Source organism: Takifugu rubripes, chromosome 15 (genome assembly GCF_901000725.2).
Source record: "Takifugu rubripes chromosome 15, fTakRub1.2, whole genome shotgun sequence".
Classification (NCBI taxonomy): domain Eukaryota; kingdom Metazoa; phylum Chordata; class Actinopteri; order Tetraodontiformes; family Tetraodontidae; genus Takifugu; species Takifugu rubripes.
The window spans coordinates 4,824,521-4,851,074 of NC_042299.1; the positions used below are offsets into that span (position 1 = coordinate 4,824,521).

Below are 26,554 nucleotides of genomic sequence, written 5' to 3' on the forward strand. Positions count from 1 at the left end.
CGGGCTAGACAAATGTGGGCGGATGATATCTAGAAGGGGAAAGGTGATCGCAACTGACGGGGTTGAACTACCTGAAGGGAACATCACAGATGTGCAGGACAGTTACAAATACCTGGGGATCCCACAGGCAAATGGTAACCAAGAGGAGGCAGCTAGGAGGTCAGCCACAGCCAAATACCTGCAGAGGTTAAGACAGGTCCTGAAAAGTCAGCTGAATGGTGAGCACAAGATCCAGGCCATAAACACCTACGCCCTGCCAGTAATCAGATACCCTGCTGGCATAATACCCTGGCCACTGGAAGAGATACAAGCCACTGACATCAAGACAAGGAAGCTCCTCACCATGCACGGAGGGTTTCACCCTAAGTCCAGTGTCCTGAGGCTGTACACAAAGCGAAAGGAAGGGGGCCGAGGACTAGTAAGTGTCGGAACTACTGTCCAGGAGGAAACAACAAGCCTCCAAGAATACATCAAGACGATGGCCCCCACTGACCCACTGCTGAGTGAATGCCTCAGGCAACAAAAGCCCACCAAGGAGGAGGAACCTGAGGGGGCTATCATGGAAGGACAAGCCCATGCATGGAATGTACCACCGACAAATTGAGGAAGTGGCTGATATTGAGAAAACATACCAGTGGCTGACAAAGGCCGGGCTGAAAGACAGCACAGAGGCACTAACAGGCCCTGAGCACCAGAGCAATAGAGGCCAGGGTCTGCCATACCAGACAAGACCCCAGGTGCAGACTGTGTGGAGATGCCCCTGAGACAGTCCAGCACATCACAGCAGGTTGCAAGATGCTGGCAGGCAAGGCATACATGGAACGGCATAACCAGGTGGCTGGCATAGTGTACAGGAACATCTGCACTGAGTATGGGCTGGAGGTCCCAGGGACCAGGTGGGAGACACCCCCGAAAGTGGTGGAGAACGAGCAGGCCAAGATCCTGTGGGACTTCCAGATCCAGACTGACAAGATGGTGGTGGCCAACCAGCCTGACATAGTGGTGGTGGATAAACACCAGAAGACAGTGGTGGTGATAGATGTAGCAATCCCGAGTGATAGCAACATAAGGAAGAAGGAACACGAGAAGCTGCAGAAGTACCCAGGGCTGAAGGAGGAGATGGAGAGAATGTGGGGCATGAAGGCAACAGTGGTCCCAGTAGTGATTGGACACTAGGGGCAGTAACACAGTAGAGGGGCAGTAGATGGCTCCAATAGATACCAGGAACCACACCAGAGATCTCTGTCCAGAAGAGCGCAGTCCTAGGAACAGCTAAGATCCTGCGCAGAACCCTCAGACTCCCTGGCCTCTGGTAGAGGACCCGAGTCTGAAGGAAGAAGGCACCGAGAGAGAGAGAGAGAGATCTTCCTCGCCCTCCTGGGCGGTGCCTCCTTCCTCCATGAGAGCCCCTCAGGTTCCTCCTCCTTGGTGGGCTTTTGTTGCCTGAGGCATTCACTCAGCAGTGGGTCAGTGGGGGCCATCTTCTTGATGTACTCTTTGAGGCTTGTTGTTTCCTCCTGGACAGTAGTTCGGACACTTACTAGTCCTCGACCCCCTTACTTTCGCTTCTTGTACAGCCTCAGGACACTGGACTTAGGGTAAAACCCTCCGTGCATAGGGAGGAGCTTCCTAGTCTTGATGTCAGTGGCTTGTATCAAATCAAATCAATCTTTATTTATATAGCGTCTTAGACAATCAAAATTGTTTCAAGGCGCTTTCCAGAATCCCAGGGCCTAACCCCAGACAAGCAACAGTGGCAAAGAAAAATTCCCCTTTAACAGGAAGAAACCTTGAGCAGGACCAGGCTCATGTAGGGGGACCCTCCTGCTGATGGCCGGCTGGGTAAAGAGAGAGGAGAGGAGAAGGAGGGGGAAGAGGAAGGGATGAGGAGGAGAGGAGAGGAAACGAAACGAAACGAAACCATGACCCAGTGGGGTGACAGAGGCCTGTCAGGTGATCATGTTTCCGGACCCCGGCAGCCTTGGCCTATAACAGCATAGCTAAGATGTGACCTAACGTTTAGACGACCCCCTAAGTATGATAATTTGTCTATGATAGTAACTGGAACTACAGAATTAGCAACAATAAGCTCTTTCAAAGAGGTAGGTTTTAAGTCTGATCTTAAAAGTAGCGATGGAGGACAGGGAGCTGGTTCCATAGCAGGGGGGCCTGGTAGCTAAATGCTCAGCCCCCCATTCTACTCCTAGAAACTCTGGGAACCACAAGTAGACTAGCATTCTGAGAGCGGAGCGGTCTATTGGGCTGATAAGGTATCACTAGCTCCTCCAGGTAGGATGGAGCTAGGCCTCTGAGGACCTTGTAGGTCAAAAGAAGGGTTTTAAAAATTATTCTAAATTTAACGGGCAGCCAATAAAGAGACACCATTACAGGAGTTACTGTAACTGGAGTTAACTGGAGGCTTCTTAAAGAGTTGTTTGGACACCCTGATAATAAAGAATTACAATAGTCCAGCCTGGAAGTAACAAAAGCATGAATTAACTTTTCAGCATCATAGCGCGTCAGTAGCTTCCTAATCTTTGTGATGTTCCTCAGGTGAAAAAAGGCACTTCTAGAGACTAATTTAATGTGTGAGTTGAAGGAGAGATTTTGATCAAAAATTACTCCTAGATTCCTCACAGAGAGACTAGATGTTAATGAGATACCATCTAGAGTGATCATATGATCTAATCTATCCCTGAGAGGTTCAGGACCAAACACCATGACCTCAGTTTTTCCTGGGTTAAGGAGGAGGAAATTTGAAGACATCCAGGACTTTATGTCTTTAAGACAGGTCTAGAGCTTCACTAACTTCTATGTTTCCTCTGGTTTCATGGATAAATAAAGCTGACTGTCATCAGCATAACAATGAAAATTGATCCCATGCTGCCGAATAATGTTCCCTAAGGGAAGCATGTACAAGGCGAAGAGGATTGGTCCAAGTACAGAACCTTGAGGAACTCCATGGCTAACCCTACTGTATGAGGAGGGAACACCATGGACATGAGCAAACGGGTATCTATCAGATAAATATGATCTAAACCAGTCTAGTGCTGTCCCTTTAATCCCAATCACATGTTCCAGTCTATGTAACAGGATGCTGTGATCAACTGTATCAAAAACAGCACTGAGACCCAGCAGAACCACCACAGAGACCAGTCCATGATCTGAAGCTATGAGAAGATCATTAGTAACTTTAAGAAGTGCTGTTTCTGTGCTGTGATGAGCTCTAAAGCCTGACTGAAACATCTCAAACAGGCTGTTCCTCTGCAGGTGCTCCAGTAACTGAGTCACCACCACCTTCTCAAGAACTTTAGAGATAAAAGGAAGGTTGGATATTGGCCTATAATTTGCTAATACGTCAGGATCCGGTGATGGTTTTTTAAGCAACGGCTTAATCACTGCCACCTTGTAGGACCGGGGTACATAACCTGACACTAAAGAACCATTGATCTGGTCCATGATAGAACTGCCTATCAATGGTAAAACATCCTTCAACAGGTGTGTTGGGATGGGATGTATCCAGTGGCCAGGATATTATGTCAGCAGGGTATCTGGTTACTGGCAGGGCGTAGATGTTAACGGCCAGGAGTTTATTCTTACATTCAGCTGACTTTTCATGGCCTGCCTTAACCTCTGTAGTTATTTGGCTGTGGCTGACCTCCTAGCTGCCTCCTCATGGTTACCATTTGCCTGTGGGATTCCCAGGTATTTGTAACTGAATTGCAGATGTGTTATGTTCCCTTCATGTAGTTCAACCCCATCATTTGCGATCACCTCTCTTCTTCTAGATGTCATCTGCCCACATTTATCTAGTCCGAATGCCATCCCGATGTCTTTGCTGTAGATCCTAGTGAAGTGAATCAGGGAGTCAATGTCATGCTCATTCTTGGCCTACAGCTTGATGTCATCCATGTAGAGGAGGTGGCTGATGATGGTTCCACTTCGGAACTGGTACCCATAGCGATTCTTAGTGATGATCTGGTTGAGGGGGTTTAGGCCTCTGCAGAACAGCAGGACGGACAGGGCATCTCCTTGATATATGCCGCATCTGATGTTAACCCACGCAATTGGCTTTAAGATGGCATCCAGAGTTCCACAGCTTCATTGTGTTCTGGATGAACTCTCTTAGTGCCCTGTTGATGTTATACAGCTTAAGGCTCTTCAGTATCCATGTGTGTGGAATTGAGTCATAGGCTTTATTGTAATCAATCCAGGCAGTGCACAGGTTAGTGTGCCGTGTCCTACAGTCATGGGCGATTGCCTTGTCGACCAGAAGCTAGTGCTGGGCACTTCTGGTGTTGTTGCCAATGCCTTTCTGTGCTCTGCTCATGTATTGATCCATGTGCCTAATGATCTTAGCTGCTATGATGCCTGATAGGAGCTTTATTGTGGTGCTGAGGCAGGTTATGGGTCAGTAGTTGGATGGTATTGTAATCTTTGGGGGGTCCTTCCTTATGACGACTGTCCGGCCCTGGGTTAGCCACTCTGGGTGGTTCCCCGATGTTAACAGCTGGTTCATCTGTGCTGTCAGGCGTTCATGCAGTGCAGACAGCTTCTTAAGCCAATAGGCGTGAATCCTATCAGGCCCTGGTGCTGTCCAGCTCTTCATTTAGGACATTCTTGTTCTGGAAGTTGGCTGGAAAATATTTGCTTGACATGATATATGTGGCTCTCCATGGCGAGGCTTGTCTGTATTTGTTTTGTGAATACCATCGAGGTAGATGTTTTTGAGACGGAGCACTTGCCCGGGCAGAAAAGAGTGACATGCAACAGCTCGAAGGGAAATTATATAATAATTTCATGGCCTTACATTTGGTAGTTTATTTATGATGGTTGTTTTTTCTGTCCTGTTTTTCTCATCTGGCTGTTTGTCTGTGTCACACTGATTCAAACAGACAGACCTCTGAGCAGCAGCCGGCCTGGCTGTGCATCCCCCAGGCTGTTCTTATCCAGTGTGACAAAGAAAGGGAGAATTAGGTTGACTGTAAAGCGGGATAAAAGGGACAGGGAGGCAAAGAGGGTAATAGCACCAACACTGAGAGCTAAAATCTGACACACTTTGGCCCTTGGAGGAAAATTTGTGTGAGCTCTCAGTAAGCTCTCAAATTAATAGAATTGTCCTGCTAACCTGATAATATGCTGACCACACACACGAGGCAGAGAAGGAGGGATTATTGAGGGAAGATGAGAGGCACAAGGATGAGGAAAGGGAGATTATAACCTGCAGATACACCTACTGTGTGAGGTCTGTCTGGATGAAGGTTGAGGTTTCAGTGCTCTGGGTAGCATGTATGTTGGCGGTGGGTACTGGTGGAATGCTCAGATAATTTTGATTTGAATGCATATATGTCCTGCCTCTAGAAAGAAAGGACAGAAGGAGGGAGAATTAGCTGGCTGGAGGGAGATGTTCAGAGCCAGACTAAAGCCATTTCTTCTGCTTTAGAAGGTGGATGACTTTAAGCATCAATACAATAAAATTATTTTCTGCTGCAGATGCACTTTAAGCCATCACCATCAACACAAGTAACCATGTGTTGCTTCCTCCTCACTTTGTGGGTTTAAGATTGGGATTCTGCAAAGCACCTGGAGACATTTTTAATTGTAACAGACGCTATATAAATAAAGATTGATTTATTAATTGAACAGGAATAATATTGATACTACATGTTGATGTTTCCTTTCTCATTTAAAATTACTATAAAGTATTGTTTTAAATATAACACAGAGGAGCAAGCTCTATTTTAAAAAACATAACCTCATATAAAAACCTAATTATAATTAATCATCAAATAAAAACCTGTAAATACAATGACAAAAATACATATCCTGAATGAGGAGCATGGCAAAGAGCCCAAGCCTTTGACCCTGCCTTCAAACCCAAATCCCCATTAAGCAAACATTTGTATGACAATGAAAAGACCGGTTCTCCCACTGTTGAAATTTATTTTTGAAAACATTCATTTTTATCATGTGTACTTTAAATCTGTTGACCTCCTATGACACATTCCAGTCTTGTCCTCCAGTAAAAGCTGAGATGTGTGAAGCAATCAATTCAGCATTTATTTGAAAATCCGAAACACAGAATATGAGGCAAGCATTGAACTGGCCAGAACTCATATGTCATCTTCCTGTTTTTGTTTGGCACTTCCTTTTGCAAATTTCCTTGAATTTCTATGTTTATATATATAAATATATAAACATAAGGTAAAAAGGAACCAGACAACATTAAGATGCTATATGTTTTACAAATGAGCATGTAGCACTCAGCTAAGAGAGAGTGCCTTCTCCTTGCTAAACACCTCACAGAGGTCGTGGTATTGCTCGGGCACCCCTGAGAGGTCTGGGGGTGTTGGTGGGGAGCATGGAGCGGCTGAATGCCCTCCGGGAGTCAGTGAGTCAGAGAGTGACAGTGTGAGCTCCAACTCACCACCTTACCCTGTATCCAGTCCATTTGGGGGTTGTGGCGGCGCAACTGGGGTAACTCAGGAACATCAGGAAGCCGGCATCACCAAGAAGATCGGTGCCGAGTGGTTCTCCGAAGTAACGAGCGTGACAGGAAACGTCTTGTGGGTGACCCAGGCGATGATCCTGCCATCCAAGGCCGTGGCGGTGAATGGCGATTGCAGGATTTCCAGCACACAGCCCGCCTGCATCGCCAATTCCTGATCTAGCAGACTGTCCTGGGCTCCAGAATCGACCAGGGCCTGGAGAGGGAGAACTCGACCTCCAACACACAGGGGCAACAGTTGATCCAAGGGCGAGGGTTTGTCCACACTTGACTTCTGGCCCATCAGTACCCCCACAGCTACTGACAGGCCTGCCCTTTTGGCCGAACCGGACAACCCGAAATGACTTGACCAGGTTGGCCGCAATACGAGCACCCCCACCGATCCTGTGGTGGCGCTCCTCTGGTATTAGCCTGGTACACCCAAGCTGCATTGGCTGCTCTGCATCAATCAGCATGCCTGAGGGCACAGTGTAGCCAACCTGGACCAGGCTGGAAGGCCCCAGGTGGGCAAGGGAAAGAACTGGGGCCGCAGATGGAAAGGCAGGATGGTTTGGAGTGGGGGAATCTCGCATCTGGCGTCTCGCCCTCAGGTGATTGTCCAAAGAAATGGCCATGAGACGAGGGAGTGCAGGTCCTGGGATTGCTGCCGGAGCAGGATTTAGTCCTGCAGGCGTTCGCTCAGCCTTTGCAGGAAGACTCCCCGAAGCGGTGGCTTCTGCCACCAAGTCTGCCACCAGAGTCTGCCACCAAGGTCCAGAACTCCACCGAGAAGTCCTCTACGGCGCGGTTTCCCTGGCAGAGGGACAGGAAGCGGGTGATCGCGTCCCCGAAGTGGTCTAGGTGGTTGAAGACCGCCTTCAAGCTTCCCTCCAACTCGACTTAGGACATGGTTTCCAGGCGGCTGTGGGAACTGACAGCCTCCGCCCATGCCAGCGCCTTGCCTCGTAACAGGCCCACTAGATTAGACACTTTGGGGAAATTGTTTGTGAAAAAAATGTGCCTTCTGTTGAAACACTAACTGGCACTGGAGAAACCCCTGACATTTGTTCAGGTCCCCATGGAACAGTTTCGGGTTGCAGATGTGAATGCTGGGAATCCGCGGGGATGTGCCAGTGGCACAACGAGGGAGAATCTGGAAGCCGCTCAGCCCAGCCTGGAAATAAACAGACAAGGGAAACGCAGGTGAGACACAGACAGGGAGGGAGAGAGGGAAACATTCAGGAACTCCTAACAATCTGCACATTAATGCGACAAGACAACAAAATGGTTAAAACAGTCAGGTTCAATGAAATTATCTTTAGGGTTTCAAAACTATTTTCCAAAGTAAATCAATTCCAAGATTCAAAACAGCTAATCAGAGATTAATTAAACAAATGTTCCTGACTCCTTTGTAGTTTTTTTTTAAATGATAGCACTCTTAAACACATAACAATTATAAATATCTCGGCACCATTGCTGTCCTGACAGCTCAGCAAAGAAGGCTGGCATTCAGTCAGAGGCCTGGAACCCACACAGCATTTTATCTAAGGGTTCATGTGAGACACAAGATGGGTTGGTACACTGTGGAGCTGGCACCCAAAATCTAGCTATTAACCATGTAATGTGCTGTAAGATTGACACAGTGGACATAAGAACTGTGTATATGTCTGCCATCAGGGCTGTTTTCCTCCTTGATTTGATTGGTTTGACAAAAGTATCTGGATGGCTTTTAAAGAATAGTTCATGGAAGATCTTGTTAAATTAGTAGAAGCCCAACCAGCCCAACCATTTGAGGACATGTAAAATAACTTAAGTGAGTTGTCATCATCTACATGATGTTATAGGAAATAATCAGCACCTTTTGTTACACTTGGCCTATTTTATTTTTACATTTGGCCTACAGGTAAATCATAAAATTTAATAAAGAACTAGATTTAGTATAATGACAACAAAAGAAAGAAAAGACAAATAGAATGTAATTATTTTATTCACAGCATAGATGGTGTAGTGGTCCAAAGAGGGTCTTAATTTCAGTCCAATCTTTAAATAAGGTGAGAATTTCTAAGTTTTTCATTTGCAGGACAGGTCTTCTTTTCTGTGCTGTTGTATGAAGGTCAGAGTTATGTCAGTTAGGGCTGGGGAAATTTGTTGATTTAATTTACACTGTATTTAGATTTATACAAGAAATGCGCAGTGGTGTGACTGAATGAAATAATCTCTAGATTAATCAACAAAAAATATTGTTATATGCAGCCCTAGTGTAAGGTTATGAGGAATAGCTGGAATAAGAATGACGGTAATGTCATCAGTATGTAGCTAGTCATGTGCACAGAAGGGTTTTCTATTTCTGCTTGGTAATACCAAAAGTGAACTCCCGTGGCAGAGTCAGCTCTCTGTTTTGTCTTTGATATTGACTCATGAGAAATTAAAAATGAGTGTTGCATCAACAAGATCTTCCGGACATCAATAAAACTGGTATTTCTGCAGTTTCTGTTAGAATGTACCCGAATTCTTGTTCAAGCAATGATGGAGATTAGAATATGAAAACACACAGGATACTTGGGTTCTTTGGTTCTCTGGTGCATCTCTGGTGCATACCATAAATTTGGAATCTAACCGATGTTTATAGGGAGGCCCAGGTGGTACTCTACCTTTCCCAGATCCTCACACATGTGTCGAACTCAGTCCTCGAGGGCCACGATCCTGCCGGGTTTTCTGTCCTACCAGGCTGAAAATGCATTCAGTGGGATAGAAAACCCGGCAGGATCGTGGCCTTCGAGGACTGAGTTTGACATGCCTGCTCCAGGAGATCACCAAAATGTTCCAGGGTTCATTTTAATTGCCAGTGTTTTAAACATTATTAGACAGAAACCTGAACAATCATGACACTAAAGTACTGCATTACACAGAGTGAGTAGTTCGCAAAGGTTGACCCATCTGTATTGTGAAGCACCACAGAGCTCAGCTAAATAAAAATTGTTTTGCAAGTCCCAACAGACTGAGATGGACAGAGTTCCAGTAAAGCTTCCACTTTGATGAACAGAAAGGTATTTAAAATCCATCCTTTTGATTCATTGTTTGTGTATCACAACCCCAAGATCCCCGAACAACAACTTTATTTTAAATGATACTGGAGACATGGAGATTTTTGTGGCTTACATTCACTTGCTATAGTGAAAGAATTCAGCATTTTTCTCCAAATTCTGAAGTCTTATTCAGCCGAAGCTGCCTGGCTCTGGCCCTGGGTGCTTCACTCCAAGTCAGATTGTCCCGGATTCCTGTTGTGGTTCTTTGCTGAGGCAGCCAAAAGTTTGCAGAATGATTTCACAGAAGGAAAACCTCCCTAATTGTCAGGTTTGGCTGTGTCATCAGCAGGTGTGATTGAGTGCAATAATAGCAGCAAGAAGAGGGCAAGAGGGGGTTCAAAAGGAAGGGTGAATGAGTGGCGTGAAATTAAGGTCCAAAAAAAATAGTTCAGCCTTCCGTCAGAGGCTGTGACATCTTGATTTTCCTGTTTCTGCAGTTGTTTATTAACCCATTTCCTTCTGTCTCTGGAGAGCTGTTTTCCCCCGAGCTCTTTCCCAAAAGTCATCGCTCATTCTCCATAACCGTCCTCTTGATAGTCAGGACTTTGCACTTTTTTCCTGGACTTTATTTAGCTGTTGGTAATCACTTTATTGCACCCTGACCACAATTCACCCAGTTTCTGATGATCAAATTGGTTTTAAAAGTCCACAAAAAGCCATGATATATATTATTCTCTGCTTTATAATCTGTGTTGAGTCTGGTTAAAATTGTTAATACTGTTTTTTAATTCCTTCCATTAGCTCTGGCCTTTTGATCAACACTCTGTATCTCCACTGGCATGGAAGATCAGGTCCAATTTAATGATGGTTCAGTCCTTTCTCTTGTATTTATAGTCAACATTTACAATACACATACACACACACTGTCTAGCTTAGTTTTCTTCAATTATAAATAAGAGGACCGTTTTTGTGTGTAAAAGATTCAGTGTGCGTGTTTAGGTCTATTTTTTTTTTTTTAAATCCAATGCTGTGTCATTCCTTAGCTCATGCTTGTGTTTGTGGATCCAAATGTTGGCCAGTGACCATCCCCAGTTCCTGTGTGGATGCTTCATTGCAGCTAATGTTTACAGTCCAAAGAGATGATGGTAGCAAAATCACCAAGATCTTCCCAACATTATAATGTAAATATGAACACATAAGCTTGTCCCCTGTCGCTTATGATGCCCTGCATTCAACACGAGTGCAAATGTTTATGACAGTTAAAGCTATTGGACGCCAATGAGGCCCCGAGGTTTGTCACTTCCTTGAAAAAACAAATGAGATATCTGTCTTGATAGGTAAGTGGCAGGTGTAAGTCTTCACCCACTGTTTAATAATCCGGGAAAATGTTTTTTTTAAATCTGCCCCCCTAGAGGACAAAATTATGATTTCAATATTACTTCATTTTCTCCCACACTGCCTTGTGTGGTTCAGCATGTGTTAAAGATAAATGTGCCCGTAAACATCAATTGACTCAAGGTATGGCTTAGCTGTCTTATCCCTGTTCATCCACTAGAAATATTTATACAAGTGGATGTAATTACAGCATCTTACATTCAGAGGCTGTGGCAGTAGTTGTAGACATTTTGATGCAATTGGCAACATGTGGAGGGTACCTTCCAACCTCGTTCCAACCCTTCTCCATTCCCTTCCAAAAGCATAACAACATATGGATAGTTGGACTGATTGTATCGATGGTTTTCCACTGTTCTCCAGCTGTGATGGTGAATCATGTTACATGTAAATGATGGACCTAAAATGTATGTTAGTAACAAGATCTATGTCCATGTCCAGATTGCTTCATCCATTCACGTTTCATTCCAGACATAAAGTTGATACTATAAAATATACACTGCTCAAAAAAATTAGAGGAACACTTTTTAATCAGAGTATAGCAACCATTAGTCAAACTTCTGGGATATTGATCTGGTCAGTTAAGTAGCAGAGGGGGTTGTTAATCAGTTTCTGCTGCTTTGTTGTTAATGAAATCAACAACAGGTGCATCAGGGGGGCAACAATGAGATGGCCCCCAAAACAGGAATGGCTTTCCAGGTTGAGACCACTGATACTTTTTTTCCTCCTCATCTCTTTTGGCTTATTTTTTACTGACTGGCTTTCTACTGCTGTAGTTATCCATTTGGCTTTGATCAGCATCTCTGTTGATAGCATGGTGCGGTACCTGGACGCTATAGAGCAGGGGTCACCAACCTTTTTGAAACCGAGAGCTACTTCCTGGGTACTGAATAATGTGAAGAGCTACCAGTTTGATACACACTTCTGAAATAGCCAATTTGCCCAATTTATCTTTAACTAAATGTCATTATTAATAGTGAATGATATTCATCTCTGCAAAGACACTGATTATGTTAATGATTTCTCACAATGAATATCAACAATGATTTAACAAGATCGGGAACAGATCAATATCAATATGCAACCCTTAATTTCTATATTTTGTCTTAGTGCAAGTGTTTTTCAAATTGAAAAAAAATGTTCAAAAACATTTTAAAATGATCACTTCTACAACAGTCCTAGGAAATCACAATGTCCCATTTTTACTAGCCACTAACATTTTTTAACAAATCATGAATTACTTTGCACCACATTTGTACAAATAATAAATCATGTAAAATACAAAAATAAACTTTTAAAATAAATCTGATTACGTTTTGAACTTCACACTTAAGTCTGCAGAATTTTTTACATTAACATTTTAACATAAACAATTGTTACTTTTTACAAACACATTTAACAAATTATGAACTAGACACCAAATCTGGTATCCATTCCTTTGCCAGTTGGTGGGAAGCCTGGCATTGCATGCTGTTTACCAGTGTGTTGTACTCTGGTGGGGAACTTGACAGTGCAACTCTGAGTGAGTCTGGCAGATGTGCATCAGTGAGGCGTGTTCTGTGTTTGTTCTTGATGAAGTTCATGTCAGAAAAGGCTGATTCACAAAGATAGGTTGAACCAAAAAGGCTTGCAACCTTCATAGCTGCTGTACATACACCACTGTACTTTTCTGTGTCAACAAGGCACTAAAAGTTTGGTGCAGCCTGATAGGCTTTGAGGTGCAGGTCATTTTGCAATGTTACAATTTCAATTTGCACCTGACCTGACAGTACTTTTCTATGCTTTTGTCAAAAGCCTCACATGCAGAAGCATTGTCTTTCAGCACCATCTGCACAGAGGGAAAGTGCAGCACCTTTTTTGTCTGTAAATGCATAGAGAAAATGTTCATCTTGGCTTTAAATGCATTTACAGCACTTATCATATCAGCAACAGTCTTACCTTTGCCTTGCAGCTCGCAGTTCAAACTGTTCAGTTTCCCAGTAATGTCCATTAAAAATGCAAGGTCAAGTGTCCAGTCAGTGTCCTCCAGCAGCGTGGTGTCTTCCCCTCTGGACTGCATGAACTCTTTTATTTCACTCAAAAGTGACAAAAAACGAAGCAAAATCCGTCCCCTGCTGAGCCATCGGATTTCTGTGTGTAGTAGCAGGTCACCATATTCAGTTGACAGCTCCTCCAACAGTACCTTGAATGTTCTGTGTTGTTTAGCTCTGGAGCGGATGCTGTTTATGATCTTCACCACAGGAGTCATCACGTGCTCAAAGCCGATCACTTTTGCACATAAGGCCTGCTGGTGAATGATGCAGTGGTAATGCAGAAAGTTTGGGAACTCTGTGTCACCTTTACAATGAACAATGGATCCTGTGTGTCGGCCGCTCATAGCAGGAGCCCCGTCTGTAGTCACTGATACCAGCTTTTCCAGCGGCACTTTTTTCTCCACCAAAAACTCCTTCACCGCGTTATATATGTCAACTCCCCTCGTAGTTGTCTTTAGGGGCAGTAGTGTGAGAAGTTCTTCTTTTGTGGAGAAATCATCAAACACCTTCCTCATAAAGATCATCAGCTGCGCCGTACTGCTGCTGTCCACCGACTCGTCACACTGGATGCTAAACCACCTGCACCTCGCCAGATCACGGTCCAGCTGGTCGGCCAAGTTCCCGGACATCGCAGATACTCTTCTTACCGTAGCTGCCCCCAGTTGAACATCGGAGAGATTGGAGATCACGTCGGTTCCGTATTTCTCGTTTTCAAGTACAGTTTTAGCAATTAACATCATTGCTTCTTTAACTACCTCCCCGTCTGAAAATGCCTTCTTCTTTTTAATCAAGAATTGCGTAGCTCTAAATGAGGCTTCGGTTGATTTTTGGGAGGCTTTAACTGGCCTTGTGAAAAAAGCTTGCTGTTTGCACAAAGCTGCCTTTAACTCTCGGGCTTTTTCTGCTCGCAGTTTACTGCCCTGTGGATATTTAGCATGGTAGCTTGTGTGACACGTCGTGAAATGTCTCTCCACATTGTGCCGCTTTTGGTGCCTTTGCCGTCGACCTCCCATTCGTTGTGAAAATGATGTCTTTTTTTTTTCTGCCATCTTTTTATGGGCCAGTCTCCTCGTTTTCGCTGCGCCCGCTAGGTTGTTTGGTCGTAGCAATCTGCGAAGACGCTACATTTTGGTCACGCGCATCATACTGACCTTTGAACAATTTTTTAATTTTTAAAAATATATATATTGTTATTTCCAGTTTATGTGTAAGTGTGATTTAAACAAGAATAGCATACAAAATAAATTAGATGCAGCTCATTGGTAAGTGGTGCTATTTGAGCTATTTTTAGAACAGGCCGGAGGGCGACTCATGTGGTTCTTACGGGTGACCGGGTGCCCGCGGGCAACGTGTTGGTGACCCCTGCTATAGAGGTTGCACAAGTAGTCCAACTCCTCCAGGATGGCACATCAATATGTGCCGTTGCAAGGTTTGCTGTGTCTCCCAGCACAGTCTCAAGAGCATGGAGGAGATTCCAAGAGACAGGTAGTTACTCCAGGAGAGCTGGACAGGGTCGTAGAAGGTCCTTAAACCCTCAGCAGGATTGGTATCTGCTCCTTTGTGCAAGGAGGAACAGAATGAGCACTGCCAGAGCCCTACAAAATAACCTCCAGCAGGCCGCTGGTGGTGTTTTTGACCAAACAACCAGAAACAGGCTCCATGAGGGTGGCCTGAGGGCCCGACATCCTGTAGTGGGCCCTGTGCTCACTGCCCGGCACCGTAGAGCTCGATTGGCAATTGCCATAGACCATCACAATTGACAACTATGCCACTGGTGCCCTGTGCTCTTCACCGATGAGAGCAGGTTAAACCTGAGCACATGCGACAGACGTGAAAGGGTCTGGAGATGCCATGGAGAACGTTATGCTGCCTGCAACATCATTCAGCATGACTGGTTTGGTGGTGGGTCAGTGATGGTCTGGGGAGGCATATCCCTGGAAGGACGCGCAGACTTCTACAAGTTAGATAATGGCACCCTGACTGCTATTAGGTATCGGGATGAAATCATTGGATCCATTGTCAGAACCTACGCTGGTGCAGTGGGACCTGGGTTCCTCCTGATCCACGACAATGCCCGACTGCATGTGGTTAGAGTATGCAGGCAGTTCCTGTAGGATGAAGGAATTGATACCATTGACTGGCCCCCACGTTCACCTGACCTAAACCCAATAGAACACCTCTGGGACATTATGTTTAGGTCCATCCGGCACCGCCAGGTTGATCCTCAGACTGTCCAGGAGCTCAGTGATGCCCTGGTCCAGATCTGGGAGGAGATCCCCCAGGACACCATTCGTCGTCTCATTAGGAGCATGCCCCGACGTTGTCAGGCATGCGTGCAAGCACGTGGGGGCCACACAAACTACTGAGAATCATTTTAAGTTGCTACAATGACATTTTGGCAAAATGGACCAGTCTGCTGCATCATTTTTTTCACTTTCATTTTTTGGGATGTCTTTGATTTCCCCCCTTTTATAGGGTGATCATTTACATTTCTATCAAATTATATGGCATCATTTTGTTACTAATACATCACCTACTTTTTATCAGGAAAAATATTCAAGATCGTTTTCCCCCCGTTTAGATCTGATGTGTTTTCGAAGTGTTCCTCTAATTTTTTTGAGCAGTATATATCAATGTATGCTGATCTGTCTCCTGTAGCGCTGACAGAGCAGAATAAACAGATAAAGCATGACCCTTCACCTCTGCTTCCCTCCAACGTACATTTACCACACCAACACCCAAAACAAGCCACACCTCTCTGTCAGGCTTTCTGTGCTTCGGGGCTCATTGTTGCAGTGAAAGGAGTGTTTCTTCCCCTCAGTGCATCTAACTGCAACTAACCTTGTTCTTTGACCAGCAGAAATTCATGACCATATTATATGTACACACACAGTTTAAAAAAAACTACATCTGGTAAAATATAATGAGGCATTTTTGCAATATGTTGTTTAATCTTAACATTCTGGACCTTCACCAATGTGAATTATGTTATTTGTGGAACTATGCTAACACAAAAAAGTGAAATTTACACACTAGTTTTGTCCAATGTAATTTTACTTGAATACTGATCTTTTACTGTACTTCTGATTCGATAAATTCCTCGCTATTCACTTGCTATGGCTGCTGAGTCCTATAAAGAACTTGATGAGAATACTGAAATCTGTCTTTGTCATCCTGGTTGAATAGTGTACGTGTCTGTCTGTGTGTTGTTTGTTTTTCCTGCTGGATGAATAGGGTTTCTATTCACATGCTTGTGGAACAAAGCAACTGCAGAGTTCCAGCTACTGCTGGATATCCTGCCGATATCACACAGGCCCATTCTTTTGACTGCATGTGTAGCAGTTGTTGTGCAGTGCTTGTGCTTCATTACAAGCTTCAACAGCTTCATGTTGGTGTCCAATTTAATTCCTTTTAGTCATTTTTCTCTTTCACTTGCTCAAGCAGCTCCAACATTTGAGGCAGCGCTGTGCAAATGTCATTATTATATTGCAGATGAGTTCCTGCAACTCAGCCAGTTTTCAATTCAGTCCATTTTTGTTTAACACTTGGGTCCTTTTATTGCATTTGGTGGAATGTATTTATGCTGATAATTATATTTGGTCAGAATGTTGATGATGTAATAGATGGTCACAGCAGAGGGGCGGATGGCTGAAGCATCTCCTCACTTTACTTCTGTTGACCAGAGCTGTAGTTTTCTTTTAATTAGTCCAACTCGTTATTGTCAACTTTGAAAGGAGGTGAATCCTGTATCGGCTCATTTGTATATGGCTGTCACTGACCTCAGATGTCCTTCTCGCCTGAAAGTGGACACGCGAGCAATACTACTTCACAGTAGTATTACTGTACGTTTACTTATGTTGCAACTGGGGAGCCTTTAAATTCTTATTTGATGTTTGTACATGTGTGATGTACATATACGTTCTTGCCAGGAAAATAACACCGTGCCGTGATCCCTGCAGTTGCCAAAATGCAACAAGACATCCTGTAAAGGAAGGAAATCCAAACACAAACAGAGGCATGTTTTGAACTTTTTCTGACAAGAGTGAGGTCATCCCAGTAGTTGCCAAGGTATTTTCTCATCCTACCAGCATAAAAAAAATAAGAGATAAACAATTTCATTGTGGCCGACAAGTTGGATCTCATACAGATATCATATTTATTTGCAGCAATATCACTTATCTTACAATGAATGCTAGATTTATGTTGAAGTGCAAATACGCTATTATATTGTAATCTGCCCAGCCTTTGATTACATCATTTTCTAATTAGAATTTCTAATTTTGTTTGTGTGTCCATCAAAATCTGTTCACAATTTTCTAAACTTTGAATGATTTCCTTGATGAGTAGGCTGCAGTTAATATACCTCAAGGACAAACACTTTCATTTTTTTCTCTTTGGATCGAAGAAACGTTTTTGAATCCTTATTGTAACAGATGTTCTATGTGTAACGAACAGGATTAATAATGTATAGAAGTCAATGTTTTCTCAGGTTTTTAACTTTGGGTTTCTCACTGACGAAAGCTTCAACATGTTTTTGGCACCTGATGGAGTCATCGATTAAAAAGTTGAAATAGGAGGAATGTCCAGGTAGACAAATTTTGAAACTTGAAAAAGTCTGAAAACGTGGAGCTTCTTTTCAGGATGGGTCTAATACTTCAACACCAGGAACTGCTTCTGGAAGAGCTTCTATTGACATTCATTGTTGGATGTTTGGAGGGAGAAATTAAGCTTGGACCAATTTCTCTGCTTGCAGTGAAGAATTCCATATTTCTGCCCCATGAGAACAACAATTATTGCAGAAGTTCCTGGTAACTGGTTTCTTTTCTGTTTTTATTCCTAAACTGAAATTGTTTAAAACCTCCATCCTCGGACTTGGTGGCAATTGTAAGATTAAATAATTTCTTGCAGTTGGGGAAATCATTGTTCTGTTAGCTATTAAAATATAATATCTATAAATATAAATAAGTGTTTTTTGAAAATGTTGAAGATATTACAATATGCCAAAATATACTCTAGGGATGTTGCAGCTCTTTTTTTTTTAACTTAAATTTATTAATATTAGTAAATCTGATACAAACATCCAGGCTGACACCGAAATTTAAAAACAGGCTACAAACATTGTCTACATACTTGCTTCATCTATCAACGGCACGCTGCCAAGAGTAACTTACTTAAAATATGTAAGCAATGGCTTACAGATCATTACCAAAAGGCTTCTGATCTAGAGTAGGGAATACCTGTTAGTCAATACCCTCAGCTGAAGGCTTCTTAAAGAGGAGTTTGGACACCCTGATAATAAAGAATTACAATAGTCCAGCCTGGAAGTAACAAATGCATGGACTAACTTTTCAGCATCATGGTGGGTCAGTAGTTTTCTAATCCTTGTGATGTTCCTCAGGTGAAAAAAGGCACTTCTAGAGACTAATTTAATGTGTGAGTTGAAGGAGAGATTTTGATCAAAAGTTACTTCAAGATTCCTCACACAGAGACTAGATGTTAATGGGATACCATCTAGAGTGATCATGTGATCTAATCTATCGCTGAGAGGTTCAGGACCAAACACCATGACCTCAGTTTTTCCTGAGTTGAGGAGGAGGAAATTTGAAGACATCCAGGACTTTATGTCTTTAAGACAGGTCTGAAGCTTCACTAACTTCTCTGTCTCCTCTGGTTTCATGGATAGATAAAGCTGACTGTCATCAGCATAACAATGAAAATTTATCCCATGCTGCCGAATAATGTTCCCTAAGGGAAGCATGTACAAGGTGAAGAGGATTGGTCCAAGTACAGAACCTTGAGGAACTTCATGGCAAACCCACTGTATGAGGAGGGAACACCATGGACATGAGCAAACTGGTATCTATCAGATAAATATGATCTAAACAGTCTAGTGCTGTCCCTTTAATGCCAATCACATGTTCCAGTCTCTGTAACAGGATGCTGTGATCAACTGTATCAAAAGCAGCACTGAGGTCCAGCTGAACCAGCATAGAGACCAGTCCATGACCAGTCCATGATCTGAACTTTAAGAAGTGCTGTTTCTGTGCTGTGATGAGCTCTAAAGTCTGACTGAAACAACTCAAACAGGCTGTTCCTCTGCAGGTGCTCCAGTAACTGAGTCACCACCACCTTCTCAAGAACTTTAGAGATAAAAGGAAAGTTGGATATTGGCCTATAATTTGCTTATTCGTCAGGATCCAGTGATGTTTTTTTAAGCAACGGCTTAATCACTGCCACCTTGTAGGACCGGGGTACATAACTTGTCACTAAAGAACTATTGATCTGGTCCAGGACAGAACTGCCTATCAATGGTAAAACATCCTTCAACAGGTGTGTTGGGATGGGATCTAAAAGACACGTGGTCTTGGATTTCTGAATTAGCGAAGACGCCTCAGAAAATGATATAGGGCTGAAGGAGTTTAAGGGCTCTTTGGAGAACCTGTATGTTCCCACAGTCAGCACTGGTGATGGTCCAGTTGTTGGGATGGCCTGGTTAGCTTTTTCTCTGATAGCTAGAACTTTATCAGTGCAGAAGCTCATGAAGTCCTCACCACTAAGGGAAGAAGGGATATGTGGATCTAAAACACTGTGACTCTTGGTTAATTTGGCCACAGTGCTGAAAAGAAACCTGGGGTTGTTCTTATTTTCCTCAATTAAAGAAGAAAAATAAGCTGTTCTAACCTTACGGAGGGCCTTTTTGTAAACTTACAGACTGTCTTTCCAGGCTGCATGATAGCTATCTATTTTACAAGAATGCAACTTCCTCTCTAGTCTGTGCGCTTTCTGCTTGAGGGTCCTGATATGTGAATTATACCAGGGGGCACACCTCCTCTGACTTACTATTTTCTTTTTCAGGGGGGCAACAGAATCAAGCGTGATTCTCAGTGAGGTTGCTGCACCTTCAGCAATAGAGTCAACCTCAGCAGGGCTAAGATTATAATGACTGATCCCTGGGGAAACGCACAGTGGTCCTGAGATTAGCACAGGGATCACTTCCTTAAACTTAGCTACAGCATTATCTGAAAGACATCTGCTATAGTAAGACTGTGCTCTGAGCATAGAAGAATCCATAATCATAAATGTAAAAGTGATCAAAGAATGATCTGACAGGAGTGGGTTCTGAGGGAATACTGACACATGTTCTACCTCAACACCATAAGTCAAAACTAGATCTAGGGTGTGGTTGAAGCTATGAGTTGGTTGGTTTATCTGCTGGAGGAAACCAACTGACTCAAGTAATGAAATGAAGCCATTTCTAAAGCTGTCATTTACAAAGTCTACATGGATATTAAACTCTCCAATGATAATGACTTTGTCCGTTCTAAGGACCAAGTCAGATAAGAAATCGGAGAACTTGGATAGGAACTCTGAATGTGGCCCAGCAGACAAACAAAAGTGGCTTTTCTGCTTTCCAGTTCAGATGGGTGATGCCAAGTCAGGCTTTCAAATGAACTGGAACCATATTTTGGTCTAGGATTAATTAATAACTTGGAGTGATAGATTGCTGCCACTCCCCCTCCTCGACCAGTAACATGAGGAATATGATAATTAAGATGGGTAGGAGGAGTAGATTCATTTAAGCTAACATAATCCTCCTCCTGAAGCCAGGTCTCAGTAAGACAAAATAAATCAATGTGATGATCCGCTATCAGGTCGTTCACCAACAGGGATTCACACAAAAGAGATCTAATATTTAACAGTCCACATTTAATTGTGATATTAGTTTCTCCAAGTATTAATTTTAGTAAGATTATGGTGATTGACCGCTCCCCTGCTCTGTGCTAGAGACTACCTCTATAGTGTTAAATATGTTATTGTTGGCGGATGAGGGTTCTATGGAAGCAGCAGAGAGGTGTGTAAGACTACAACTCTGCATCCTGGTCTGGACCCTGGATTGTCAGGTCACTTTGGGTCTAATAAGATTAGCCAAATTACTAGAAATGAGAGAGGCCACCATCCTGTGTGGGATGGACACCATCTCTCCAAATCAGACCAGGTTTTCCCCAAAAAGTGCTCCAATTGTCTATAAAGGCCATCTGGTTTTCAGGGCACCACCATGACAACCAGCGACAAAGCGATTACATGCAGCTTAACATTTCATCGCTGGCCAGATTGGGGAGGGGACCAGAGAATGCTACGGAGTCCGACCTCGTTTTTGCATAGCTGCACACCGACTCTATGTTAATTTCGGTGACCTCCGACTTACGAAGCTGGGTGTCGTTTGCTCCGACTTTACCAAATTTACGTTTACGTCTTGCCAGCAGCTTTAAATTGGCTTCTATGTTGCCCGCTCTGGCCCCCGGAATGCACTTGACTATGGTCGCTGGAGTCGGCTTCACATAGTGCAAAACAGAGTCGCCAATTACCAGGGTCGGTTTCTCAGCGGGTGTGTCGCCAAGTGGGGAAAAGCGGTTAGCCACGGGAAGCGGTTGGTGGTGCACCGTGGGTCTTTGGTCTGGGCTACGCTTCTTGCGAACCGCCGCCCTGGCTAGCCGGCTGCTCGGCTGCTGCCGGGGGACCTTTAGCTGTAGCTACGCTAGGCAGCTCCGCAGCAGCTAGCTTCCCTTGGCTACCTGACGCAACTCTAGCTAACTCCAACCTGCGGAACCGCGTCTCAAGCTCGCCAAGCCTCGCCTCCATAGCCGTAAATAAACTACACTTTCTGCACCTATTCCCTTCACTAAAGGAGGCAGAGGAGTAACTAAACATTTCACACACTGAACAGACAAAGACACCGGGGGAAACAGATGGTTAGGCCATGCTAATGCTAATAGTCGGCGGAGCCCAGTATTTGTTTAATATGGGTTGTTTCGCACTGTTGTTATCAGGTGACTAGAATATCCCAAGTGTTCAAATTTTAAGTAAAGTGAATACAACACACCAAGTGTTCAATTTTAAGTAAAGTGAATACAACACACCGTGCACAGTGCAACCAACGAACGACGAAGACAGGAATTGACGCAATACGTTATCAGAACCAATTGGAGAGAGGAGATGGAATTCGGAAAGAAGCCAAATATAGAGTTGAAAAGCAGAGAGTAAGGTCAGTGTACATGCAGGCTTGGAGCCATAATAGGCCGCTCTGAGGCCACGGCTGCAAATAATCCATCTCCTAAAAGCAAAATTTTAATCAGGTCATATGTTAAAGTTAGAGACACAGCAGACAACAGATTTGTTCTCAACGCTGAATATGTTGAGATTAAGGCATCACCTGTGCTCAGAAACATGAAAATGATACTTCCAGCAGGGTTCCTGCATTGAATTGGGAACTAAAATAGTACACACTCATGTAATCCAGGAGTTTTTGTAGTTACTGGGGTTATTTTTCTGTTATTAGCAGGTAGCACAACTGTTTTAAACTCCAGCACACTCCTAAAAGGCGCTACTACCACTATGCACAGCACACTTTATGCTTAAGGTCAGTACAAGGCATCTGTTTGGACATGCTCAAGTCAGTTTGATGCTGCTGATTTGTTGCTGACTGATTAGCTAGTTCTTGGACCCACAAAAAAGATTGGTCCAAGAACTGAGGGAGTGTGACATGTAATGGCTGCCATGTCTGTGTTTTATATCTTCAGCCTGTGCACAATGTGTACACGTATTCATTTACGAGAATGAACTGCACTGTTTTCAAAAACAGTGACTCTGTCCAGTCCAACTGGATTGGAAGTAAATGTTCTGAAGGTGACCCTTTTTTGAGTTTAAATTGGAGGAAGAAGCCAATCTGGCCATTTGAATATGTCTCTCAGGAGCTCTCAGAAGCTCCTGTTATGTGAAAATCATCACATTTCTGAAGGTATTTCTGCACAAATGTTCGAGGCCATGAACCCACTTCGTTAAGGTTTCTGGTGATGTTCTCATACTTTACAAGACTGCATGTAGTATCACATAGCCCACAACTGGGCTATGTTCCTGCTATCACCACGATGAGGCGAACATATCATCTTCAGTTCCCATTTTTCTTTCTTGTTTTTTTTTCAGGTCTATCAACAGCCAAGAGGAAGTTTGCTGAGTCTCTTAATGAGTTTAAGTTTCAGTGTATCGGCGATGCTGAGACGGATGATGAGATATGCATAGGTGAGTAATATACCGTATTTTCACGACCATAAGGCGCACTGTATTAAAAGGCACAGTCTCAGTTATGGGTGCTATTTCTGTATTTAAAACATACATAAGGCGCACCGTATTTTTAGGCGCATGCTAAAACAAACAGTAAAAAATGACAACGGAAGTAAAACGGTGAGTTTCGACACATTTATTGAACAAAATATTCATTCTTCCGCCACAAAACCATCGAAGTTTTCATCTTCTGTATCTGAATTAAACAGCTGCACTATTTCAATGTCCAACATCCGGAATTCCTCTTCATCATCTGAATCAGACTCACCGACCGGTTCTGCTTCAGCGTTGATGCCGACTTTTGTGAAAGCTCTTCCAATACATGAAGACGGTATCATAGCCCATGCGTCTGCAATCCACCCGCATATAGTGGCATAACTTGCCCGCCGCTGCCTCATAGTCTTTGTGAAGGAGTGTTCGCCTTCCGCCATCCAGCGCTCTGTCTGTTTCCGTGGCAGCCGAGAACCACGGTGAACGACGACTTCTCGTGCCCCGTTGTGCGTATCGCCACCGTGCCGGTCCCTTTTTCTCCACTTTGTGAGTCAAAGGAATGTTAAAAGTCGGAGGGATCTCATCCATGTTGGTGAGGTGGCTGGGTGCGGTTATCTTGTCGTGGCAGTAGGTGCGGAAGATGGCCACCCTCTCCTGGTAATCGCAGCAACAGTTGTCCTCGCGCATATGGAGAGATGCCGCCGCCTCATAAAGCGAAAACACTGTGATTGCTCGATTGCCATTTTCAGCTGCATATTCGATGGCCTGCAGTTTAAAGTAAGCCTCATTCATACACGTCTCGCTTGACCGGCGCCATTTTAGGGGATCCTTACGCGTAGGTGTGCCGCTAATCGATTGGCGGAGCGTTTACCATAGTGCACCCACCAAAGGCGCACAGCAGATTTTGGAACTCAGTCCACACACAAGGCGCTCCATATTATAAGGCGCACCATCAATTTTTGAGAAAATCTCAGTGTTTTAGGTGCGCCTTATAGTCGTGAAAATACGGTACTGTATCTTCTGAGAGGCTGAATGGCTGAAAATAGGTCATTGCCCTGAATCCATAAATAGTCTCAGATTATGCAGCTATCATGATTTGTGTCATAGTAGATTTTAATGGGTTAAATGTCGGGCAATTTCCTGTCCAAACGAACAAGTGAAGATGAACAAGTGGAGGACAAAATAACTTCCTGCTAATCCTTCTCATCATTTTTACTGATCTTCAGTGACCAGTGCTGCTAAATTCTGAACTGTGTATTGACCTGAAACTCATTGGATGAGCTTTGCAGTACAGTAGAAGATAAACTGTTAAAACTTTGTGTTATTCTGTGCGTTGTCCAAACGAGAACGAGAACCATGTCACCACACCCTCTGGCGCTGCCCTGGCTGTTTGTGCACAGGCTGTAGATCCTCACTGTGCTGACCCACCCTCAGCTGTTTGACTTTCTCTTTAGCTTTGTGCTTAGCTCTGAAAGCCCTTTTTTGGGAGAATTTTCTTGTCGTACTTGTGTCAGAACTGTATAAATGAACATCTAGGTATGCATGTTCTCTCTTTTAAGAATATAAATGATGCACAAGTGACTTTTTAGCTGTACACTAGGTGCTACAGTATTGAAGCTGATAGTTCAACCTTATTTGTCATAAGATAAACATTAAATAAAACAATAATGTTATGGATGGACAGCCTGGGTCAATGTGTCAAGTGTGAACATGGACTGAGGTTATTCAAATGGAAACTCTGACCCAAAACCATTTAAGCCCTCCTTTCCATCAATGGGCTCAGTGCCCAACTGTGCTTGATGTGAAAGCACCATAGAAACATACAACAAAGATTAAGATCACAATGATCCCTGATCGAGATGTTTGTGATTATAATTATAATGTGACAAATTATGTAAATTTATCTTTGATATATCTCCTCTCTGCAAATGTGGGTGGCTTTAGCCAAGTCCCTGCAGGAATTTGCAGCAGTCTTACAGAACCTGGAGGATGAACGAACACGTATGGTGAGTTCCAAACTGAAAAGCAACACAAATACATTCCTAACTGGGCTCAATTTCCCATTCATCCACTTACAAGTAGAGACCTGACATTAATCCTAAAATTTCCATTAGCAGAAAGTGTGTGTGTGTGTGTGTGTGTGTGATTCCAGATTGAAAATGCCAATGATGTGCTGATTATGCCCCTGGAGCGGTTCAGGAAAGAGCAGATCAGTGCCGCCAAGGTAAGGAAATGCCTGTGCACCGATTAATCCAAAAGGACACATGCAGTTTGTGCCTGTCATACTACGTGTAAGTGATTTTATTTAATGTAAATCTGGTACACACTTTGACAGAAAATGTTAGTCATTGTATTGCTAAAAAAGCAGTTTAACCACATATTTAGACTATTGTTTAGTGGGGGCCTCTTCCTCACCATTGATGGTTCAGGAATATCTGTCAAGAATTTGGACTATAACACCACAACCTCAATCACAGATTAGGCGGATACATAATCCTGTTGGGGATCTTGGGGCTCCTTCATGACACGGCCAGTGTTGTTTCTGTCTGTCAGACTGAGTAAATATTAAATATATAAAAAAGTCTAAAGTGAAGAGATGCACATTGTGACATGCTAAAATAAATCCTAAATATTAATCTGGTTTTGGGTAGTCCCTTGTCTGGTGTACAAAATATTTCATGTTCTAGTGATAAAATCTAATTCTCTGCCATTAGCCATCGGACCTAGATGACCTAGGGATTCTCCTAATACGTCTGGTATTAAACATGCTATCGGCATGCATATTGCTAATCCCTTCTGTATTATGGCATGGTTTAATTGTGACATGGTGGTCGGATTAAGAAGTAGACACATAATCTGTGCACTCAGGTCACCGTGCAGCGATGCTCTAATCCCAGTTTAGCCCTAAAAATCCTAACAGCATCTTCTACTGGCAAAGTCTGACCAGATCAGTCCAAGTGCAGTAAAACACTGAGTTAAAGAATGATTTTCTATAACCGATAACTCCTCAGTTATGTGTTATGCCTTCCAAAAACAGCATCTTTTCTTGGCAAAGTCTGACCAGATCAGTCCAAGTGCAGTAAAACACTGAGTTAAAGAATGATTTTCTATAACCGATAACTCCTCAGTTATGTGTTATGCCCTCCAAAAATGTACCCCTGTGCAGAACAGATGTTCCTTCAATGCCGATGCTGTTGTATAAATTAATGTTTTTATGCCATATTATTGTGGCCTCACACCTCATGGACATTTATGTGTGATTATTCTTCTGTGAAACATTAAACTTTATTGAAAAAACAAAAGGTAATGGGATCATTTTTTAAAAAGAAATCTGGCACGATGGACAGTGCCACCAATTGGCTGAAAGTGAGCGTAATTTTCAGGAACCTGCTGAACCTGCTGAATGTGCTAATTACGTTTGTTTGAATACTTTATTGCTTTAAAATGTAATATATAATTTACCTTAGAAGGGACATACAGGGAGGTTGTGGCAGTGGTTATTTCAT

At 43.3% G+C, this 26,554-nt stretch overlaps 1 protein-coding gene across 2 annotated transcripts in view; it reads left to right on the forward strand.

Moving 5' to 3' along the window:
• Positions 1–26,554, forward strand: part of LOC101071901 (rho GTPase-activating protein 26) — a 47,649-nt gene that overhangs the window by 4,383 nt on the left and 16,712 nt on the right. For both annotated transcript variants that reach the window (XM_003970760.3, XM_029848781.1), the window contains exons 2-4: positions 22,920–23,015; positions 24,993–25,054; positions 25,201–25,272. In XM_003970760.3, coding sequence (XP_003970809.1) covers positions 22,920–23,015; positions 24,993–25,054; positions 25,201–25,272 — 230 coding nt within the window. The remainder of the gene's footprint in view (positions 1–22,919; positions 23,016–24,992; positions 25,055–25,200; positions 25,273–26,554) is intronic.